The 18,709-nt window shown below is 39.6% G+C and overlaps 3 protein-coding genes and 1 non-coding gene across 6 annotated transcripts in view; 2 read left to right on the forward strand and 2 right to left on the reverse strand.

The window, feature by feature from the left end:
- The window catches only part of LOC117291531 (tyrosine-protein phosphatase 10D-like), a 33,426-nt gene extending 24,997 nt beyond the window's left edge, over positions 1–8,429 (forward strand). For both annotated transcript variants that reach the window (XM_033773309.1, XM_033773310.1), the window contains 6 exons: positions 1,173–1,249; positions 2,114–2,248; positions 2,981–3,103; positions 4,278–4,426; positions 6,827–6,962; positions 7,283–8,429. In XM_033773309.1, coding sequence (XP_033629200.1) covers positions 1,173–1,249; positions 2,114–2,248; positions 2,981–3,103; positions 4,278–4,426; positions 6,827–6,962; positions 7,283–8,008 — 1,346 coding nt within the window. In that variant the 3' untranslated portion in view covers positions 8,009–8,429. The remainder of the gene's footprint in view (positions 1–1,172; positions 1,250–2,113; positions 2,249–2,980; positions 3,104–4,277; positions 4,427–6,826; positions 6,963–7,282) is intronic.
- Trnas-gcu lies at positions 6,122–6,194 on the reverse strand. Its single transcript has one exon. It is a non-coding gene; the product is annotated as a tRNA-Ser (tRNA).
- Positions 8,430–9,331: 902 nt separating the features above from the next.
- LOC117291666 (single-stranded DNA-binding protein, mitochondrial-like) lies at positions 9,332–17,823 on the reverse strand. 2 transcript variants are annotated; one of them, XR_004519187.1, is made up of 7 exons: positions 17,688–17,823; positions 16,665–16,740; positions 15,559–15,690; positions 14,639–14,723; positions 12,677–12,765; positions 11,597–12,240; positions 9,332–11,560 (listed from the first exon to the last, which is right to left on the reverse strand). XR_004519187.1 is itself a non-coding variant. In XM_033773508.1 (6 exons), exons 1-6 carry the CDS (start codon positions 17,778–17,780, stop codon positions 12,155–12,157), a joined length of 561 nt encoding a protein of 186 aa, XP_033629399.1. In that variant the 5' UTR covers positions 17,781–17,823; the 3' UTR covers positions 9,332–12,154. The 2 variants fall into 2 exon arrangements, 1 of the variants encoding a protein (XP_033629399.1); XM_033773508.1 differs by having other exon boundaries at positions 9,332–12,240.
- Positions 17,824–18,129: 306 nt separating this feature from the next.
- The window catches only part of LOC117291920 (1-phosphatidylinositol 3-phosphate 5-kinase-like), a 67,761-nt gene continuing 67,181 nt past the window's right edge, over positions 18,130–18,709 (forward strand). Inside the window, exon 1 of the mRNA XM_033773926.1 lies at positions 18,130–18,219. The gene's annotated coding sequence lies outside the window, so the exon portion shown is untranslated. The remainder of the gene's footprint in view (positions 18,220–18,709) is intronic.

Genomic DNA, 18,709 nt, shown 5'->3' on the forward strand with positions numbered 1-18,709 from the left:
GCACTCTACCAACTGAGCTATCTAGCCCTATGTTGGCACTCTACCAACTGAGCTATCTCGCCCTATGTTGGCACTAACCAACTGAGCTATCTAGCCCTATGTTGGCACTCTACCAACTGAGCTGTCTAGCCCTATGTTGGCAGTCACCAACTGAGCTATCTCGCCCTATGTTGGCACTAACCAACTGAGCTATCTAGCCCTATGTTGGCACTCTACCAACTGAGCTATCTAGCCCTATGTTGGCACTCTACCAACTGAGCTATCTAGCCCTATGTTGGCACTCTACCAACTGAGCTATCTCGCCCTATGTTGGCACTCTACCAACTGAGCTATCTAGCCCTATGTTGGCAGTCTCTCTAACCAACTGAGCTATCTAGCCCTATGTTGGCACTCTACCAACTGAGCTATCTAGCCCTATGTTGGCACTCTAACCAACTGAGCTATCTCGCCCTATGTTGGCACTCTACCAACTGAGCTATCTAGCCCTATGTTGCCAGTCTCTCTAACCAACTGAGCTATCTAGCCCTATGTTGGCACTCTACCAACTGAGCTATCTAGCCCTATGTTGGCACCCTACCAACTGAGCTATCTAGCCCTATGTTGGCACTCTACCAACTGAGCTATTTAGCCCTATGTTGGCACTGACCAACTGAGCTATCTAGCCCTATGTTGGCACTCACCAACTGAGCTATCTAGCCCTATGTTGGCACCCTACCAACTGAGCTATCTAGCCCTATGTTGGCACTCACCAACTGAGCTATCTAGCCCTATGTTGGCACTCTACCAACTGAGCTATCTAGCCCTATGTTGGCACCCTACCAACTGAGCTATCTAGCCATATGTTGGCAGTCTCTCTAACCAACTGAGCTATCTAGCCCTATGTTGCCCGTCTCCCTACTTTATAAATTTGTTTGGGGTGCTAGTCAGTAGCAATTCAACTTGTAACTGCTGTATAGCCAGGGATCACATCCAAGGTGACGATATGAGGAGATGCAACTTTTTATTTTAAACATTAAGTAACAAGGGAATTTGAGTGGGTAAATTTTAAATGGTTGTGGATCGAACAAAATTTTTGACCAGACCGAGACTTAAACTTCCGACCTCTTAATTTCCGTGCCAGTACTGACCGAGGTATTATCATAATGCAATATATATTCGTTTCTCTTTTGCAGTTGATCGAACTCGAGTCATGTTGAGTCCAGTGGATGATGTTGAGGGTTCAGACTATATCAATGCTAATTACATACCTGTAAGTATTTTTTGTAATAGTAATGATTAATAATAGTTTTTAGACTATTGATCTTGACTTACAGCTGAGAAGCTGAATTGCATAGGACGCTGCTACAACAGGGCTGAGCTACAGGAATGTAAAGCCACCTTTGACAGCCAGTAACATTGACCCATACATGACTCCATTAATGGAACAAACAACAGGGCCGAGCTACAGGAATGTAAAGCCACCTTTGACAGCCAGTTACATTGACCCATACACGACTCCATTAATGGAACACAACTTGAAATCAAAATATTTTAATGAAAAAGGGGAACCAGAGGGCCTAGAAAGAAAACCTCAAGACACAGGAGAGAACCAAGGCATATCTTTATTCAGATAAGGCCCTACTCAGGAATTGAACTAGGGTCACTATGATTAGAGGCAAGTGCTTTACGCACAATGCTCTCAAGCCAACCTATTGTTCCCATCATCTTAGAGACAACACATTCCCTGGACATGCTGGATGTAATTTGTTTACTTTTAATCATTTTTTCTGCTATTGTATTTTGCCTTTATCTGTTTTCAGTATTTAACCATTTACATTGCGTAAGAGAGTGTGTCACTTATTATTGTCCATTCTCCAGTAATAGGTATTTTTGTATCTGCTATTGTCTTTTGCCTTTTAATCTTGCTTTGTTTTTTTAGTACACAGCGCTTTGAGGCTGTTTTGCGGCAATACTGTGCTTCATATATTTCTTTATTATTATTCTTATTGTGCATGATGTTGATTAGTCTTGGTGACGATGAGGTTCTATGCTTGGGGGTTGTAGTTGCTCGAGCCCGCATTTTCAAAAATGCTGGTTAATAACACTCCTTTTATTCCCCCCCCCCCCCTTCCAGGGTTACAACTCACCAAGGGAGTACATCGCCTGTCAAGGCCCCTTGCCAGGAACAGTAGATGATACATGGAGGATGGTCTGGGAGCAAGACGTGGCTACTATTGTCATTCTCACACAACTCCTCGAAAAAGCTACGGTAAAACAAAGTTCCATCTCAGAATACTGCATTATACCTTACTCTTTGCAGTTTTATTTGTTATATCCAATGTGTTAGCAGCGGTCACCGTAGTGATTTAACCAATTTTGGTTTTGCATCGGGGATATCAAAATTGACAGTCTGCTACTTGACACTAAAGTTCAGTGTCCTGTTGGGGCGACTAGTGCACAGAGCTGAAGTTCAAATGGCTTAGTCACTAGTGTGGGTTCAAATCCTGGCTTGGTCAGGTCACTGCACTCATGGCCTTGATGATCACGGAGTGAGGCTTGTATAAAGATAATTGACTGCCCATGAGTAAGCAGTCAGTACCTGGGCAAGCATTTTGTAAACTCCCTTAGAACAACTGGTGAATGAGTTTAGGTGTATCAGTGCTCTTTATCCATTGTTATTAACAGTGTTTACAAGATTGGCAAAGGAAAACAAAACATGGTTGTTTAATTTCAGTCTGAAAGCTTACTAATGTGCGATATATCCTTGTCTTAAACCTGTCCTTCCGTTTCTTAAACATTTTTATAACAAGGTAGTCGGTTCAGACGCCCCTACCTGTTTGCATGGGTTTTTCTGTCACATCTTAAACTCAAACCTCCTTCTTGACGAGTGCAGTGAATATGTTCGCTTTTCTGTAAGTCCTTGGCTGCATAACCAGGGAAATTGAAATGAATAAAAAAAAATTAATAATATGACATTTGTTTTCTTCTGCTTTTTCTTCAGGTGAAATGCGATCAGTATTGGCCCGAAGACAACACTCCCTTGCTGTATGGAGACATTAAGATCCTGATGAGTCATAAAGAAGAAATGGAGAATTGGTGCATCAGGGACTTTACTCTTCAAATGGTGGGTAGAGCTCTCCTTTAAGAAGGGATTAAAGGGCTCTCTCATAAGGAGACCGTAGGGATTTCTTATAAAGGGAATGTAGGGATCTCTTATAAAGGGAATGTAGGGATCTCTTATAAAGGGAATGTAGGGATCTCTTATAAAGGGAATGTAGGGATCTCTTATAAAGGGAATGTAGGGATCTCTTATAAAGGGAATGTGGGGATCTCTTATAAAGGGAATGTAGGGATCTCTTATAAAGGGAATGTAGGGATCTCTTATAAAGGGAATGTCGGGATCTCTTATAAAGGGAATGTGGGGATCTCTTATAAAGGGAATGTAGGGATCTCTTATAAAGGGAATGTAGGGATCTCTTATAAAGGGAATGTAGGGATCTCTTATAAAGGGAATGTAGGGATCTCTTATAAAGGGAATGTGGGGATCTCTTATAAAGGGAATGTGGGGATCTCTTATAAAGGGAATGTGGGGATCTCTTATAAAGGGAATGTAGGGATCTCTTATAAAGGGAATGTAGGGATCTCTTATAAAGGGAATGTGGGGATCTCTTATAAAGGGAATGTAGGGATCTCTTATAAAGGGAATGTAGGGATCTCTTATAAAGGGAATGTGGGGATCTCTTATAAAGGGAATGTGGGGATCTCTTATAAAGGGAATGTAGGGATCTCTTATAAAGGGAATGTGGGGATCTCTTATAAAGGGAATGTGGGGATCTCTTATAAAGGGAATGTGGGGATCTCTTATAAAGGGAATGTGGGGATCTCTTATAAAGGGAATGTAGGGATCTCTTATAAAGGGAATGTAGGGATCTCTTATAAAGATTGTGTATTCCTATATTGATTACTTTCTGTGGATATATTTGCTCTGGATTGTTTGCAATATCTAAAAACAGAGATTACCTTTTTACATGAAATGTAAATCATGTTAGTTTTATTGTATACGACTTCATTTATATAGGATTAAAACAATCAAACAATTCCAAAAACCAAATTAAACTTTGCCTTGGTCATATCTAGTAAAAATTCCTACTTCTTCTTTTTCAGAAGTGAACTTCATTTGACCATTAAACTGGTTATTACTGCCTTACCGTTTGGTCAAGATTATTAATAATCCATTGTTCCTCTTGGGAAAAGTCTTTTTTAGTTTGTATAATTTATTGGTAACTTTAAACCTACAGTTTGAGACCACAAAGCAAGTCAGGCAGTTCCACTACCTTGCATGGCCAGACCATGGGGTACCAGACTCCAGTTCCACATTAAAAAATTTCATCCACACAGTTCGAGAACAGATTCCTAGCAACGGAACACCGACCATCGTTCACTGCAGGTTTGTAGTTTCTAATGTCTGCAACCTTTAATAATAATAATAACAAGTTCTTATATAGCGCATTCCACAATAACCATATCAATGCGCTTTACATTAGTTAGGTCACTGTAATCTTTCTCAGCTCCCTGGGGAGTATACATCCCCAGGCTGCCATGCATGGTGCTCAGGTGGCTTTTTGTATACACTGTGCACAATATCAACCTCAACCTCTATCCCTTGGTGGAGAAAAGCAATTATAGTAAAGTATCTTGCTCAAGGTCACCAGTACCATTTTAACATATAAAGTTGGAAATGTGTAACTTCTTTTCCTATATCTATTGGAAAATGAGTGCATCACAAAGTTAAACTTGACACTAAAGACCCACATTTAGGGCAACAGCACACAGAACTATTGCCTTGAAGGAATGACTTGAGTGTAACACAGTATCAAGAAATCTTGACAAATATAAATTATTCACCTAATTACGAGGTTGACAGGTTAGCTTGGACTATAATGACTACTTTATGCCTGTTCATCACAGACTAAACACCATCACCCCCCCCCCCCAGGCTAAACACCATCGGCCCCCCCTTCTTTTTCCAGGGCAATATCACGAATCTATGGCCCCTCAGGGCAATATCACTAATCTATGGCCCCTCAGGGACCAACATGTGTCAGCATTTCCTGTTATCTGAAAAAAATCAGAGCCAACAATTCTCCGAAGGAGATAATAAATAATCCAGCAGAAACTGAGAGGAGCTGGGTTTGGACAGCTTCTCTTGCTGAGGATTTTCTGCACACTCTATCGGTGTGTCTTTATGTGTTACAAGGTTATTATGATTGTGTACATGTACATCCATACATGTACATCCATTTATGTATGTCCGGTGCTTGTCTATGACTCTACCTACTTCAGGGTTCAATAATCCATTTTGAATATTAATTTTGGTTTTTACCCATACACCGATGTGTGTTAGCACTGTATACTCAGTACTTTCCCGAGTCCTGTGAAAAAAATATCACAGGCATGTTACTCGGGTGGGATTCGAACCCACGACCCTTGCAATTCTAGAGCAGTGTCTTACCAACTAGACTACCGAGGTTGCCCGGCAGCTAGAGGCAGCTATTAAATCCATTTTGAGATATGATGTACACATTGCAATGACTCTAGTAGGTTTGCGTACCTTTGTCTGCATACACCCAAACCAAACACTGCACTACAGTGTCCACCCTATCTCAAAAGGCTAATGGTGTTCTGAGTTCTTTCCCAACTTTGGAATCTTCCCGGCTTTAGATGAATTGCAATATGCATCATCGACCACTATCTTTGATGTAATAACAAGAGAAAAGTGCAGCATGTACGCGCTGCCCGTGACTTTCAGCCAATGGTAGCTCTTCACCCGTGCACAATTCATCAAATATGACAGCCAAAGACACCTATTGCAATCCATCTATAGTCGGAACTGGTCGGAACTGATGAGTCATAATACTTGTCAGCTGCCATGGGTATTTGTTAATCAGCTTCCAATTCACATTGGTTAGGTTTAAATTTACTAATCCTTGCCATTTTAGAATAAGTTTGTATCTTGTCATCTGATTCTAATGTTTGTCCTTGCCTTGATGATCTTACACTGTTATTGTTTCTTTACCAATATAAACCACAAGGGAAACTGACTGGTAAATTTTGAATTGATTTTGGGGGTTGAACAAAGAATTGACTAGAGTGGGATTCGAACCAACGACCTCCAGATTAGCGTGCCGGCGCTCTACCAACTGAGCTACCCAGCCCTATATTGGCGGTGTCCCTATTTTGTCAATATCTTTGTTCGGGGGTGCCAGTCAGAAGCCATACAATCATTCACTGTCGTGTAGCCAGGGATCACACCCAAAATACGATACAACCTGGGAAGTGGCAGCCAGGGGATCACCTTAAGGGGATGCGACTTTTTGTCAGATATCAATATAAACCACAAGGGAAACTGACTGGTAAATTTTGAAATGATTTTTCTTTTTGTTAGCAATGCATTTCGGTTTACAATTGTTTAGTTATCTAAGGTTCTTAAGTAGACATCTGTTAGGTTCTTACATTGTGGTATGCTTGTTAAAATATTGTCCAGATAAATAATACTAATTACAAAGTTGTAGTGTTTTTACTTCTAGGGTTTTTACTTCTTGTCTATGTGCTATTACTCAATGGGATTTTATTAACTATTTGTGTACTGATTTGATGGTTTATACTTTGTTGTGATTTCCTGTACATTCTTTTGAGATTTTATGTAAAACTCTACATGAATAATAAGTTATTAATAATATAAAACAAATTTAGTGTTCCGTATTCATGACACTGTATTACAACTTTATTTTTATTTGTTGGTGTGGCCACATTCATGCTACAATGGTTTTGATTTTGATTTTTACAGCGCTGGCGTCGGCCGCACTGGGACGTTCATTTGTTTAGATCGTCTGATGAGACACATGGAGGATTATAACTTTGTGGACATTCTACGCATTGTGTGTGATATGAGGAGTCATCGTAACTTCATGGTGCAAACAGAGGTAGGTTCCACTGCTTCATGGTGCAAACAGAGGTAGGTTCCACTGCTTCATGGTGCAAACAGAGGTAGGTTCCACTGCTTCATGGTGAAAGAGGTTCTAGAAAGAGAGAGTCATATTGGGTCTTGGCAGTCTATTTTATCGCAAGGCACTTTGAAGGTTCCTTGTTTCATTATTACATAGAAACAATTATATTAGGAATGATTGTAATATTTAACTTAGTTCCAAAAAAACAAATTGGAGAAAACTAATATTTTGAAAGATAATACTTTTGAGAACTCCAAGTCGATTTGATGGTGACCATTTATATCTATTTTTTCTAGCAACAATACGTCTTCATCCACAAGTGCATTCTGGAGATCCTGGAAGAAAAAGGTATCGCCCCAAAACGTCTGCCAAGCATCTCCTCCTTAGACACATACGACATGAACTCACGCCTGGGAAGTGATGCATCAGCCATCAAACGTCACTCAGAGGGTGACGTTATCATGCGTCGGAGTTCTGTTGGTAGCGAGGACGACACGCTAAAGAGAATGTCCATGTATAGCATGGGATCACCTAAGAGGTCTTTGATTGAAGATGACACTCGTTCCAGATCCCATAAGAAGTCTGCCAATGGAGGAAGTAATGGCTCACCTAAGAGGTCTTTGATTGAAGATGACACTCGTTCCAGATCCCAAAAGAAGTCTGCCAATGGAGGAAGTAATGGGTCACTTAAGAGGTCTTTGACTGAAGGTGACACTCGTTCCAGATCCCAAAAGAAGTCTGCCAATGGAGGAAGTAATGGCTCACTTAAGAAATGCGCAAATGGTAGTAGTAACGGATCCCCCCAAAAATGCGCAAACGGTAGTAATAGGGGATCCCCAAGAAATAGCGCAAATGGTAGTATCAACGGGTCACCAAAGAAATGCGGCATTGAAAGTAGTAACGGATCCCGTAGGAATAGCGCAAACGCGTCACCAAAGAAATGCGCAAACGGTGGTAGTAACGGATCCATCAAAAAACATCCCAATGGGATCAAAACAGACGTCAGTGAGGAAATTGTTTGAGAGCTTTTAGCTCAGTCTGGTATTGCACTGCCTTGACCCTGCTCATTTCAAATAGCCACTTAAGACCCCGTCATCACTCTTTAATTTCCTTATTAACCGTTTAGAGGCCATAGCGGCACGTGCAGCTAGTACGGAAAGGCCTCAAACCGCCACAAGATATGACCTACTTATACTCGGACAGAGCAAGTGGTCAAAGAAAAACTCATGTACCCAATTGACATTGTTCAACGTTTCCCATGTTAACATCTTAATATTTTTCCTGACATTTTTTTTGACAATAGCAGAGTCAAATAATGACCAAGTTTAGCAATATCTGGATAATATTGATAAGTGTACAGAATGAATGCTCTTAAAGCCATTATACACTTTTGTAACAGCAAAAAGAATTTCAATTCTCGATATCGAGAATTACGGATTTATTTTAAACACATGTCATGACACGGCGAAACGTGCGGAAACAAGGGTGGGTTTTCCTGTTATTTTCTCCTGACTCCGATGACCGAATTTTCACAGGTTTGTTATTTTATATATGAGTTGTGATACACGAAGTTTGGGCCTTTGGACAATACTGTTTACCGAAAGTGTCCAATGGCTTTAAAGGGTAAAAGCACAAAAGTTAAGATAAAACTTGTGTTTCAAGCCTGTTCATGCTAAATGCTTTTGTATACCCAGGTCTTTGCTAAGCCTGATTGGCTAGGCTGTGCAATCTGTTAAGTTCCCCTAAAGTCATCCAATGATGTGGGGTAGCACACTTTGTTGAAATTGGGCAACGAATGCAATATTTCCTTTTTTAATGCTTTTAAATTATGTTGATAATCTAACCTCATGTTTAGATTTGTTTTATTAAACTGAAATGGTTCTTTTCCTTTGTAAGGTTAAAAAGAACTAAAACAACAAGAATTATAATTAGGTTTGTACATTTTAATTTAATACATTGCAAGAGAAATACTAAATAGCTTAACAGTATTATTTTAAATGTCTTAAAGGCAGTGGACACTATTGGTAATTACTCAAAATAATTATTAGCATAAAACCTGTCTTGGTGACGAGTAATGGGGAGAGGTTGATGGTATAAAATATTTTGAGAAACGGCTCCCTCTGAAGTGCCATAGTTTTCGAGAAAGAAGTAATTTTCCACGAATTTGATTTCGAGACCTCGGATTTAGAACTTGAGGTCTCGAAATCACGCATCTAAACACACACAACTTCGTGTGACAATGGTGTTTTTTCTCTCAAAATTATCTCGCAAGTTCGATGACCGATTAAGCACAAATTTTCACAGGTTTGTTATTTTATGCATATGTTGAGATACACCAACTGTGAAGGCTAGTCTTTGACAGTTATCAAAAGTGTCCACTGCCTTTAACAAAAACTTAACCAGTATTATTTGTTAATATGAAATTTTGCTAATATATTATATTGTACTCTATAAATTATGATGGAAGAAAGAAATGACTGGTCGGATTGGTCATGATTCTACAACATCCCTCCTGAAAAGTATATTATCTTTTTGAAAATTGTATGTACATTTATGTGTTTCACATAATATTGTAAGTACATCCATGTTTGTTCAGAGGGCCCAAGTTCATAGAGTTGCTTGAGCACAAAAAGTAGCTAAGCAAAAACAATTATGCTTATCAGATTTAGGTGCCCAGTGTTAAAATACTATGTCACAGTAACAATTTATGACTGGTATCCTGTTTTTATTGCTTATCAGAAATTTGTTCAACAATATTTACTGCTTAAGCAGATTGATAATCGGGCCCGTGAATTAACACAGAGACCATAACCTCTGTTGCTCTGTTCTTTGCCATGGTTTCCCCAAGATATTAATTTTTGTCGATCAAAGTGCCATGAATTTGTCCTACTTTAATCTGATTTCCAATTTTCTTTTCTCCCTACTTTTTCCAATGACAAAATATCATACCTGAATTCTAGGCTTGGGTATTTTTTCACAAAGTTGAATTAGAAACAACAAATACATTTACAACTTGTAAGGCAAGCCATCATCACAAGAAATCCTGCTGTGGCAATTTTTTTTTTTATTGCAAGATCAAAAAATATATGTTTTTGCTAAATAGCAATGTCAATTTGACAGATTTGTGGTGTTATTTCTACTACATGTAATATGCCTGAGGCCTAGAATTTAATTTGTTAGAGGACAAGGAACTTTTCATTTTTCAAAGGGCGCTTCCATTGGAAGATCTTAAAAACCTATGGGAAACTTTTGAAGTGCAAGACATGGGAAACGGAGGCTGTGGCCTCCATGGCCTCTTTGCAATTTGAGGCCGATAAACGTTCATGAGATCTCATGGTTGATCAACTTTAGAGGAAGGTTAAATTGTACAGAATGTTTGATATGAACTTGTATAAAATAAGACTGTATGTAAACAGTCAAGTTTATTTTCTTGTTAAAATAATTTTATATCCAGATGTTTAAACACAGAGATGAATGAATTAACTACAACGCTGTTTATTTAATACATGCGTCAAAACTGTGTAAAAAGGTGATCAGAATTGGGAAATATCTCGTGAAGTCAGGAGTTGCTTTACAATGTTTAGCATCAGTAAACAGTATCACTAAATGCTAAAAGTTACAGTTACACTTTTATACTATCAATAGCTGCGAAGTTTAGAGCAGAAATGCCATAAGGACATGTAAATATGAAGTGAATAGTGCTTGCTTGATCTTAAATAACTTTCACAGTGCTTGGTTTAGAGCATGGTGTTGCTCAGTCCAAGGACGTTTGTATACCATTCCTATGAGAACGTTCTTTGCGCATTTTGACCCGCAATGTTCATCACAACCGAGGTGCACAACGCCTGAACAGCAGTTTACCTAAACATATAAACAGCAACAATAAATAACCTAACGTTATCTTTATTTAACATACATTGCAATTATACTTTTTATTCTTGCATGATGGTAGTATGTGATAATAATAACTCTTCTAAAAGATTTTGACTCAAAAAGTACAGTGCAAGAAAAAAGTAAAATCTGATATTTTCTTGTTCACAACCTTCTGAAGTGTTTTGTTAAAACACAATTTGTCTTTTAACATTCCATGTGGTTTACACTTGTAAAAGATTTCTTCTAATGCTAGTTGCTTGCCAAACATAAAGACTTATTGCCAAAGTAATATCAACTGTAACGTTGTAACGTTTTAGAACAATTAAGCCATTTTAACCCCTTGAAAATGCCATGATAACTTAGGCCCGATTTCACAAAGCACTTGGATTTATCTTAAGATGAGTTGCCGTTTTTACCGTAGTGATTTGTATTGTGACATCACACTTTCCTTAGCAATTTAGATGGATTTGAAGTTAAGCTCTTTGTGAAATCGACCCTTGATCAGGAAAGTTACGAACACAGTAGCTAAAAAATAAAATATGTCTGGTAAACTGGTTGGATAAATACCACATAGTCAAGAATAAATTGATCTGAACTGCATGGTAATGCTTACGTAAGGTGCTAGTTACATGCACAAGGTATCAACTTACACACCAATGTGCAGCACTATATAACAAAACTCAGTTGGCTACTGTCGTCACCTGACCCGTCACCTGACCCGTCACCTGACCCGTCACCTGACCCATAGTGGGTCTACAACATAATAAAGTAAACAATGTAAACTGTGCTATGGAAGTTTTTTATGAATGTGTAATGTTCCCTGAAACCTCATTCGCTGTATTGAATGTAGCTTTCCTTAAAACCTTGCTTTGTGAAGCTTTTATTGACTCGATAAACTTTAATACCCTTAGGTGGCAAGTTTCTAGCACCAGACTATGTTGATAAACCACAACAAAATTTGGTAAAACTTGACTGATTTTTGTGGTAGTAAAACTCCAACAAGATAAGGGGCCAATTTCTGTAGCGCCGCTTAACAGTAAGCAAATCTTTGCACCAACTCTAAAAGACAAAGTTGCATAAGCTTAAGCGTGTTTCACAAGTTAAGTTAGCAAAGAAGTTAGGCGACCAGTTTGCGTGTTTACCATGGATTTACATTGTAACATCATCCATTTAAATACAGTAAGCACCTGCCTTTTGTGTTTAGCAGTGCTATGAAATGGAAATCACATAGTAAGCACTAAATCGGCCGCTAAGCAGCTCTATGAAATTGAGTCCAGACAAGGTGTGTGAAGAATTCAGACGTGTTCTATTGGCTCTGAAACAAGATCTTCCTTTGTCAGTTCTGTTACACTGGATCCACCGCCAACAAATATCACATCGTCTGAAAAAACAAAAATTGACGGAAATAAAGCTTAGGGCCTAGGAACAACTTTTAAAGTTACAGCATGTACACACAATTACAACTCAATTGTTATTGCACTGCAAGATTATTGTAATGTTGATAAGGCATGTTATGTAACACTTCATTTGAACCTTTGCCAATAATGGAATAAAAATCATAACAGTGACACAATGTTTAGTTTAACTGTGGAAGCCTTTATTATGAGTCTTAATTACAATATTACTTGTGGCAGTTCTTGTCTTTAGTCTTAACAAAGGCAGGGAAAATCCACAAGATCACAGGGCTAAAGGCTACTAGCGTTCATTCCTGTTACATACTGGGGTTCTAAATTGTGTTTGCTCAGTTAAGTTGGACCTAGATTCTGGTAGATTTAGGAACAATTAAAACCAATATACTTGTGATGGTTTTTATTTACCTGCAACAATGTTGGTTGTGGTTATCTTTTGGTCACTGTCGTTGTAGTACTCACTGTAGTTGAGCCTCCCAAATACTAAAACTCTGGAACTATACACAGGAAAATAACGCAAATTTTATGTCATGAGAATAAACATTATTTATTATTATTATTATTATTATTATATATTTCTGGTAATAAATCTAAGGGTACCCCTTATAAGTGAACTTCTGTAACTCGCAAGCCTGAGGAAACCTGTAAAGAAGGGTGCTTGCTTTGGGAACCAGAAACACTGGGGTTAACCCCTACCCTTACACTGTAGCTTGCAAGCCTGAGGAAACCTGTAAACAAGGGTGCTTGCTGTGTGAACCAGAAACACTGGGGTTAACCCCTACCCTTACACTGTAGCTTGCAAGCCTGAGGAAACCTGTAAACAAGGGTGCTTGGTATGTGAACCAGAAACACTGGGGTTAACCCCTACCCTTACACTGTAGCTTGCAAGCCTGAGGAAACCCTTTAAACTAGGGTGCTTGGTATGTGAACCAGAAACAGTGGGGTTAACCCCTACCCTTACACTGTAGCTTGCAGGCCTGAGGAAACCTGTAAACAAGGGTGCTTGTATGGGAACCAGAAACACTGGGGTTAACCCCTACCCTTACACTGTAGCTTGCAAGCCTGAGGAAACCTGTAAACAAGGGTGCTTGTATGGGAACCAGAAACACCAGGGTTAACCCCTACTCTTACACTGTAGCTTGCAAGCCTGAGGAAACCTGTAAACAAGGGTGCTTGCTATGTGAACCAGAAACACTGGGGTTAACCCCTACCCTTACACTGTAGCTTGCAAGCCTGAGGAAACCTGTAAACAAGGGTGCTTGCTTTGTGAACCAGAAACACTGGGGTTAACCCCTACCCTTACACTGTAGCTTGCAAGCCTGAGGAAACCTGTAAAGAAGGGTGCTTGCTATGTGAACCAGAAACACCAGGGTTAACCCCTACCCTTACACTGTAGCTTGCAAGCCTGAAGAAACCTGTAAACAAGGGTGCTTGGTATGTGAACCAGAAACACTGGGGTTAACCCCTACCCTTACACTGTAGCTTGCAATCCTGAGGAAACCTGTAAAGAAGGGTGCTTGGTATGTGAACCAGAAACACTGGGGTTAACCCCTACCCTTACACTGTAGCTTGCAAGCCTGAGGAAACCTGTAAACAAGGGTGCTTGCTATGTGAACCAGAAACACTGGGGTTAACCCCTACCCTTACACTGTAGCTTGCAAGCCTGAAGAAACCTGTAAACAAGGGTGCTTGTATGGGAACCAGAAACACTGGGGTTAACCCCTACCCTTACACTGTAGCTTGCAATCCTGAGGAAACCTGTAAAGAAGGGTGCTTGGTATGTGAACCAGAAACACTGGGGTTAACCCCTACCCTTACACTGTAGCTTGCAAGCCTGAGGAAACCTGTAAACAAGGGTGCTTGCTATGTGAACCAGAAACACTGGGGTTAACCCCTACCCTTACACTGTAGCTTGCAAGCCTGAGGAAACCTGTAAACAAGGGTGCTTGTATGGGAACCAGAAACACTGGGGTTAACCCCTACCCTTACACTGTAGCTTGCAAGCCTGAGGAAACCTGTAAACAAGGGTGCTTGCTGTGTGAACCAGAAACACCAGGGTTAACCCCTACTTTTCTGTGAGAGTCTATGGCTTCACAACCAGAACAAATCAAATGCTACCAATTTCCAATGGCAAACGTCAGGCCTTAATGAAGTTAGTAATATCGGACACGCCATCTGAATCACATTTTCTTGATTTGTGCAATTTATAATCATAGACTTTAAACCAATGTTTGTATGAGAGAGAGATTGGCTGTTGCCTGCTTGGTGTTTATATCCCTTTGTGGGAGTTTGGCAAGTTCTCTTGACGGGAAGATCATCAAAAAAAGCACACATTTGTAGGTACCCTTTCTTACAGACATTTGTACGTACCCTTTCTTACAGTACGAGTAAACGGCATCCCTTAGACCTGGCTTGAAAACATTTACTCTGTGCCAGCTTGTCCTTTGTCTCAGTTCTGAAAAAGAGGACATTAACTATTATCTTCAAGTACGCGCTAATCCTCCAATCAGATTGGCAGAATGGAGTGGTGATAAAAACCTATATTGCACGGCTAATATCACTACCATGCGTATTGTGTGTTCTATGTCACGCGCCAAGTTTGCTTGAAGATAAATACGTTATCACATGCGCGCTCGTGGAAATACGGAAAATATAGCGCGTCTTCGTCCCATATCCAACTCAGCCTTCAGCCTTAGTGGATATGGGACCCAGAAGCGCTATATTGTTCCGTATTTCACTCGCACTTGTGTGATAACTTATATAAGATGAACAATTGAACGGAGAACTTGAATACATTTTTATTTATGTCAAAAACTATTGTTAATGTTATTTTTTGTTTTCAAATCCTGCCCAAGTGGTATGCCTTCGTTAATTTTGTTTACTGGACTCGGGGGGTTTACAGGAAAGTACTGAGTTTACAGTTTACACACATTAATATTCTTGATTCCATTTGCAAATTTAACATCTAGGCCAAAAGTTAATTAGATGAATGAAATGAGGGGGGGGGGGGTGTCAACAAGACTGCAAGGCTTGTAGCTTAAAATATCAACTGGACCGGAATTTAAATGAGAAAACAAAAATGCCTACCCAGTTTGACAATTGAACTATTTGAGTTTGAAAGCATATTGATCTCTTTTTTAATATAGATAATTATTCTTCGATAAGCATCGCAAATCAGACTGAAAGTCAACATTTAAACACAAGTACCCAGACTTGTAAGGTCATGAGTTTCCTGACCCAATGCTAAAATGGATGTCGGGTGTTTTGGCTCAATAGGGGGCTAGCCTTACCATCTTCCTCATCTTTCTTAATTCTGAATGTCTCACTAGTAGCTAAGGAGAAGAGTGCCATAGGATTGGAATCAGTTCCTTTCATCTCTGCATCTCGACCAACTCGACCAAGGAGAGTGATTTTATTCAAACCTGTAAAGACATGATAACAAAGTCATACAAATTAATTGCGTTTGATGCAGAAAGCAGGCACATTATATTCATAATTTGCAACAATAAAATGAGATAATGGCCAAGTATAAAACAATGTACCTTGCTTTTCACTGCTGAAAAGGTTGGCATATTTAGACAAAAATACTTGAAAAAAAACTTAAAGGCAAGTTTATATTGTGCTTGCAGTGAACATGGCTGTGTTCTGGGGGACTGTGTTCGAGAGGAATGTGGTCTGGGGAACTGTGTTCTGGGGACTGGGGGACTGTGTTCTGGGGACTGTGTTCTGGGGAACTGTGTTCTGGGGACTGGGGGAACTGTGTTCTGGGGACTGGGGGACTGTGTTCTGGGGACTGGGGGACTGTGTTCTGGGGACTGGGGACTGTGTTCTGGGGGACTGTGTTCTGGGGACTGGGGGACTGTGTTCTGGGGAACTGTGTTCTGGGGAACTGTGTTCTGGGGACTGGGGGAACTGTGTTCTGGGGACTGGGGGACTGTGTTCTGGGGGACTGTGTTCTGGGGACTGGGGGACTGTGTTCTGGGGAACTGTGTTCTGGGGACTGGGGGACTGTGTTCTGGGGACTGGGGGACTGTGTTCTGGGGGACTGTGTTCGAGGGGAATGTGTTCTGGAAAACTTAGACCGTTTATGAATTTCAGAATTTATTTCCTTCAAAAGCAATACTCGGGAGCCACAATTAGGAAAAAAATCATTTTAATACTTATTAATTATTTTTTTAATTATTATTATACATTGTGGCGATGAAAGTGAGAGGCATTTCATTCCACTGAGCTACGCAACAATGGTTGAAATAAGTTATGTAACTCCGAGTGCTTACAATAACATGTTAGTACGCATCAAAGGGGGTGCTACCTCAATAATATCTAATATCTAAATTAAATTACTCAAAGCGCATGACTCAAGTCTTTAATTAAGATTACTAACTACTTGTCTTACTTCGTTCAACCACAGCTGTTTCTACTGTCTTCACTGTACTTCCAGAAGAGTATCTTCTTAAAACGCACCTTGATAACTGAAATAGAAAAGCAAAACATTAGGGGTCAATAAGAACATTTTCATTTTATTGAATTTTCAAACTTAGCCAATACCCAATTGATGGGGAGACGACAAGGAAAAGTTTGACAAGTTGGAGGAGACCTTGTACAGTCACAAATAGGAGCTGAAGACCCAATCCACATAGTGTCCCCCCCCCCCCCCCCCCCCCGGGCAGGATTCCAACTTGGGTCCCGAATTGATGTGAAACAAGCTTTCTCCAATCCATAGGGGCATAAAACAAAACCATTTCATTCACTTTGTAAAACTCATCATTGACCTTTGCGAAGTATTAACCAATAACTTACTACCACTTAACTATTTATAGAGAAAATCCATGTAGTCTGTGACTTTGTTTGAGTACCAAGTCAGGTAGGGACAGAAAACCCAAGGTACATGCAAGGCCCTGGCAGTCCGGGGGAATCGAACCATCCAGCATGTCCAGAGAGAGGTAAAAAGAGACAACACCACTGAACCAATCTGACAAGACATTTAACTTAAACTATAACTCATGAATAAAAGTATTTGAAATTAGATTTAAATTTAGAAAGGAAAGGTTCAGCTGTTTTTTCATAATATTAATTAATGATTAAATTTCACTGTGAATAATTCATTGACAATCTTATTCTTAACACATCTTTTTTTTAAAAGCATTTTGACTTGACTTCAGCATTTTGGCAGAGAGGTTTCTACATGAACAGTGAGTTACTGCAGTGCAATCATGCTGCAGCAGTGCAGATGAAGACCCACTACTACTTCTTAGTAGGATTCTTAAGAAGAAGACACACCACTCAGCCAGCACACGGATGTTTATTGTTTACATTCACAACCGATCCCGTTCCCCTCCGATCCCCACTCCCAAAATACAGTCAGTCAAATCATAGAGTTGTGATTAACATTGGGGAAGAAAATAATATAAATCTGTACCTGGGTCATCGAAGATCTGTACATCTTGTGGTTTCTTAATTTTGTTGTTCTGCTACGAAAACGTTTACTCGGTAAAGGTGCGAGGTTGATCATCAGCAACACATGCTGGATTGCATGCTCTCCCGGGAAATTTGGATGAAGGGTCATCCGTCTGCAGTGCGAGGGTCAAATTTTGGTCCCGTCCATTGTGCAACAGGGGATTTTTAGGAAAAGGTGGTTATGAAAGAAGTTATTTGAAATAAAAATTCGAATGGATTTCGTACAGGATGATCTAAATTCCCTAAATATAATAAACATAAACAGTTTATTGAAATAAAAGCTGTCTGTTTTTAAATAGTTGCCGAATTTTGAACTATTTTATTCTCTCTTTTTTCCTCAAATTATTATCACCCCTTAAAAAGGGGTGGAAATTAATGCGCTGATTCATAAACAAGATGTCAGTCTTCGCTAGACTATGACGTGTTGACATTTTGTAGGAAGTTGTTTTGATCGGAAAACAACATTTTGCAGTCTGTTTTAATTATGTTAAAAGGTGAGAATGCTAACCCTTTTTGATTATTTCATACATCAATTAATGTAGAATGTTAACCTTGTGCTACAGACTTGTGGGCAAATGTGAGGGAGTGATTTTGTGTTTCTCCGGCCATTCCACAAAAATTTGCTATGCATGAAATTTCTTCCTTGATAAAAAAGCGGATTACCAACCAAATTTCCACGTGATTTTCAGGATAAGCAAACAACAGCTGAATATCAATAACAAGCAACATGCAGCAAATGGAAATTTGGCTGGCTGTTTTTATCAAGGAAGAAATTTCATGATAAGCAGCTCTATGAAATTTGGCCCTGGTTATTGTTAATGTTTTGTTAGGGCACCTGTCGCCGTGCTTTGAGGGACTTTGCTTCGACATTGCCATTTTGGTGCGTGAAAGTTCTGTCCGCGCGATGAAATGTGCGCTTGATTTTCTCTTTTTTTAAGGTCAACATTGAGGGTTTTGGCCCAGGGTTTTAGCTAGAGTAATTGT

Source organism: Asterias rubens, chromosome 6, assembly GCF_902459465.1.
Source record: "Asterias rubens chromosome 6, eAstRub1.3, whole genome shotgun sequence".
NCBI lineage: Eukaryota > Metazoa > Echinodermata > Asteroidea > Forcipulatida > Asteriidae > Asterias > Asterias rubens.

Excerpts from the sequence above, each read along its gene's own strand:
- LOC117291666 (XM_033773508.1), bottom strand. The coding sequence starts at position 17,780 with ATGATCAACCTCGCACCTTTACCGAGTAAACGTTTTCGTAGCAGAACA. Across the intron at positions 15,691-16,664 it reads AACAGCTGTGGTTGAACGAA|GTTTGAATAAAATCACTCTC; the intron begins GTAAGACAAGTA and ends ATGTCTTTACAG. Across the intron at positions 14,724-15,558 it reads TAAGAAAGATGAGGAAGATG|AACTGAGACAAAGGACAAGC; the intron begins GTAAGGCTAGCC and ends CCTCTTTTTCAG.